Below are 4,945 nucleotides of genomic sequence, written 5' to 3' on the forward strand. Positions count from 1 at the left end.
TCTTCCAAGTTTATGTCATGGATAAGTTCTCACCTATGTCGCCCAAGTGTTCGTTAGAACATAACTTGTACGCTCTATGACATTCCATATTTTCCAGCATTGAATATTTTCCTCAGTATTGTCCGTAAGGTTCATTGGTAAAAAAACAAATTTCAGTAGACCAAATGACTTTCTGATGAAAGGGAAAATAAATTAGAATTGATGAGACATCAAATTTTGAACTCTTGGGAGCAAAGAGAGAAATGACAGAAAACACTAGATCTACATTACTCAGAGAATAGATGACTTCTTTGCCAAAGCAGGCCTCTTCTTGACATTTCACCCAAACTCGGGGCGACAAAAATGGCAATAGATACAGTACATCATTGATATGCATAAGAAACATCAATTTACGATCGAATACTTAAAAGCAAATATGATCAGTACAGATGACAAAAAATTATCCACTTTAACTGCCTTCTTGAACCTGAATTCAAAATCGAAGCAATGCAATGTTTTCTGATAATAGCGATGCAAATTCTATCCATGTCAAGTAACCCTACAAGCAAGAATCAAGTAATGAGGATTGTCCATTTCCTGCCTCGACTCCTTTAACATTCATCCTGTGCATACAAGGAAGGCGATGTACAAGTTAAATTACGATGTCAAGCACAAGCAGCTTCTAGTACAACACTTGCTCTCAATAACAGCAACAAACAACTGATTTCACAACAACACATCTCAGCCTTTTAGTTAACAATTAAATACAATAAGGAGGCAACATCACTATGAAGAAAATGCAAGCCTCCAAAAAGAATGCATAGCCTCCACCCTCTCAAACCCCACAATTAACAACAAATGCTAAATCCTGAAAACTGTTAACTACCAACTACTGCCTAAATAAACCTGGTTACAAACCCCGCAAGCAGCTCTCCTTCACCCATATGCACATCCCTACCGCTATGAAGGAATTTTCTTTTGGCACTGGGTAGGTTTTCACATCCCCGATAGCCCGTGATGGGTGAGAGAGAACTCAATAATTACACTGGAATAATTTACATAACCATCAAATTTAGCTCTCTAAATTAACCGATTGTGCCTAAGACCCTTGTTGAAGTGAGGCTGCATCAACCGGACATACAGACCATTCATCTGCACCAGAGAATCATGGGTACCTTGTTCCACAATCTTGCCTCCATTGAGAACAACAATGTTATCGACATGCCTCATCATTGCTGCTCTATGTGCAATGAGAATGGTCGTCTTGTTTCCCATGATTAAGGTGTCGAGAGCCTCTTGAACCACTCTGCTGGATTCTGACTCAATTGACGAGCTAGCCTCATCCAGTAACAATATGGGTGCATTTTTTAGCACAACTCGAGCAATGGCAATTCTCTGCTTTTGACCAGGAGTCAGATCGACTCCTCTCATGCCCACATGAGTGTCATAACCATGAGGTAGACTGCTGATGAAATGATGGGCATTTGCAATTCTTGCTGCTTCTTTCATCTCTGCTTCCGTCGCATTGTGCCTCGCATATATAATATTTTCTCGAATGGTTGTTGAAAAGATGATAGGTTCCTGTTGGACGAGACCCATGTGGTTCCGCAACCATCTCAAGTTAAAAAGTTTCAAATCCCTCCCGTCCAATAAAACTTGGCCTGCGGTAGGATCATAGAATCTCTCAATCAAGGAAATTATGGTGCTCTTTCCAGATCCTGAGACACCTACAACTGCCACTGTTTGTCCTCCATTGACTTTAAGACTGAAGTTGCTCAACACCATCATCTCAGGGCGTGTTGGATAACAAAAATCGACATTCTTGAGCTCAATGCTTCCATAGACATTAGGAGGTTTTAGGCCAGAAGTATCATCAGGATCAATTTTTGGGACACGGTCAATAATTTCAAATACGGAAATAAGAGACTTGCGTCGCTTCAATATATATGGGGCGAGGCCGAAAGGTTCAACAAGCGCAAAGGTGGCGAAGGAGAAGACGATGTATTCTTTGACCGCTGTGGCTATTGTAAGATGACCATGCCTTACAGATACAGCAGTGTACCACAGCAAAAGAGCATTGCAAGCAAACAGAAGGAATTGTGAGAAGCCAAAGGCAAAACCAATGCCCATTCCATGAATAAAGCTCTGTTTGAGTATTTTCCCTAGCTGCAATCTATACAGTTCCATCACCTTGTTACCTGCACAAAATGCCACAACAGTATAGATGTTTCTAACTGCATCCTCGAGGACTAAAGAGGCCTTCCTATGCATCTCCTGAATGCCCCTTGAGAACCCAGCAAGCCACATTTTCTGCAAGTTGTCATAATCGTAATTCAAGACACACAAATGAAATTTATCGAATAGGCCATTTACAATGTCTGATAATAGAAACACTACAAACTTGAGTGCAAAAACATCAATAATATTGAACTGTATGTTTTTTTGACAAGATTTCTGAAGTTGCTTCTAGAGCAGAACATACAGCTTGTAGCCGAAAATTTTATGTTTCTAAAGTTAAGGATATGTTGACCTCACCTATTTTTCTTAGACTTAAACAAATACTAGTCCATTGCTCTTATCTGCATTTACTTCACTACCTACAGAAGTGTAGTATATAAAAGTTCTAGTATTAAGTCAAAAACTCTACAGTTAAGCATGTCTTGGTGGAACACTAGATTGAACTGTACAAAAACCCTCAATTGGCACTCTCAATCAGTTTCCAATTAGCTTGATAACAACTTTAATTTTCCAACAGAACTAAAAGTCAAGCTGATGAGAGGTCAGCCAACTGATTCACAACTCTTTTATTGAGATCTTGCTTCAATCCCATCAAGGCCCTTTGGATTTTGAATTACGGAAGGTGACATCCCAACATTGATGATAATGGGAATGCAAACGCACATCTTAACTGACGCAGTAGGGACTACACCCATGCCATAAAAACCAATTTAAAAGTGCTAGGTGCTTGCACAACATAGATCAACATAAAAACAGCAAGCAAATATCTTCATCATATGAAATAAAAAACACGCAATAGACATTAAGTAGAAATCACACTGCATGTGGACATATTTGTACAACTGGACGGTGAATACCTGTGCAATAGCGGAAACTGTAAGAATGGGTATTGTGGCCAATGCAACAAGTGCCACTCGCCATTCTAGTAGCAACCCAATACCAAGGGCCACAAGAACTGCTGCAGTATCCTGTATAAATATAGAAAGGCGGTTGCTGAAAGCAGCACGCACAAATGTTGCATCATTTGCCAGACGCATGGATAATGTGTCTGCACTGTTCTCTTCTTCATCAAACCATCCAACCTCATTACGCAGCATTGCTGGGTGATCAGACCAAAATGAATCTAGAGTACATCAACATACTACGCTACAAAGATATGGAATTAAAGTGCCTAAAAGGGTCTTATATCCTTACCTGAAAACATCATCCTCCGGACTCGCTCAGTCATCTTTTCCCCCATTATACCAAAATAGAAATGCTGCAGAAAATTAGCAAGCACTGTGATAAAACCCATGCATGCTATAATCAAACACCATCTGTTCACTTCATCACGTATATCCTTGACACCGAGTCTATAATATGCTGATATTATAAGTGCAATAGTGTAAGCAAGAAGTGGATTAAATGAACCGAAAATAGCAGCACCAGTACTTCCGAGAAGTGCATATAGCCATTCTGCAAAACTGAGCTGTGCAAGCCTCCAGAAGGATGGTTGCTTTTGGTGCTGGGAGTCCTTCGCTACTCTCTGCTCCATAGGCAGGTCATCAAAGTGATTAAGAGGACGGCTAAAGGTTTTAGAGTGAGATCGTTCATTTTTTGGATCAGAAGTCAAAAGTGGTGAAATTGGTGACTCCGGGTCAGAATTATTTGAAGTTTGCCGTTGTAAAGCATGAACATCAATTTTAGGTAGCTCAGGCAATCTCATTTCAAAACTATCTTGCCTTTTAATGGATGGTGCTCTTGCTGCTGCCACCAGGGGCATCCCATTTTCCACCATTTTCTCAGAAGGTGGGCTTTGAATATTTGGTGACTCATAGGAGTTGTAACTGGCATCTGACTGCCGGAATGCATGAGCACCATGTGTTCTCTGGAGGGAGGGTGATTTTGCCATCTTTGGAGATGACGACTCTTGAAAGCCATGACTCGCTGATGAGTCCTTCTCAATCTGAAAGGCGGCTGGCTCTTTGTAACTCCTGATCGGAGTCCTGAAAAAGGTCGAGAATGGTATTAGGGTACAATTTATATTGGGGTAGTTTCCATGCTCCTAAATGCATGTGTGTACATATAAATTACTCAGATCACGTTAAAATATTTGTAGTTATGTTATCAATGATCTGTAAAAGGGCTACCTAATTGTCTGACTAATTTAAAATTAATATTGCATGAAGAAGATCAGCCTGCAAGCTAAACCAGGTGCAGCACATCCGCGCTTATGCAGATTATACAAAAACAAAATGCTATACAATCCATTTAACTACAAAAGGTTCAAAATAGCAGTTAATCCAAAAACATCTGCCTTCAAAACCAATCTGACAGCTTCAATTTTTCATTACCTGTGTTCGTATTATAAAAACGTTATAATCTCCAAGCTACAAAATGAAAACAGATTTCTTATAATGCATGACATGACACGCAACAAAGTTTTGCATCAAATAGAAGAGCTAATATAAATTCTTGACTACAAGGGCGTACATCTAGAAGGTCATTCATAAGATGCAGATGCTAAAAAGTTTAAATTGAACAGTAAGACATAAGAAGGTAATGCATATAAAACTGTATGCTAGAAGAGAAAATATATATGGAGAGGTTGTGCTTCTTTTCCCAGTAGATTGCACATGAAATATAGTTTTTGAAGTTTAATTTTATACATTATTTGGATGTTATTCAGAAGTAATTTGAATTGCTTGAACGTAAGAATATAAAAGAGTTTAATTGCAGATAGCCTGTC

The 4,945-nt window shown here is 39.3% G+C and overlaps 1 protein-coding gene across 1 annotated transcript in view; it reads right to left on the minus strand.

Annotated features, from left to right (window-relative positions):
* The window catches only part of LOC109850143 (ABC transporter B family member 20), a 10,525-nt gene continuing 6,239 nt past the window's right edge, over positions 660-4,945 (minus strand). Inside the window, exons 9-11 of the mRNA XM_020420076.1 lie at positions 3,412-4,202; positions 3,075-3,316; positions 660-2,289 (exon numbers count right to left, since the gene is read on the minus strand). Coding sequence (XP_020275665.1) covers positions 1,060-2,289; positions 3,075-3,316; positions 3,412-4,202 — 2,263 coding nt within the window. The 3' untranslated portion in view covers positions 660-1,059. The remainder of the gene's footprint in view (positions 2,290-3,074; positions 3,317-3,411; positions 4,203-4,945) is intronic.

The sequence above is a fragment of the Asparagus officinalis genome, chromosome 7 (assembly GCF_001876935.1).
Source record: "Asparagus officinalis chromosome 7, Aspof.V1, whole genome shotgun sequence".
NCBI classification, from domain to species: Eukaryota; Viridiplantae; Streptophyta; class Magnoliopsida; order Asparagales; family Asparagaceae; genus Asparagus; species Asparagus officinalis.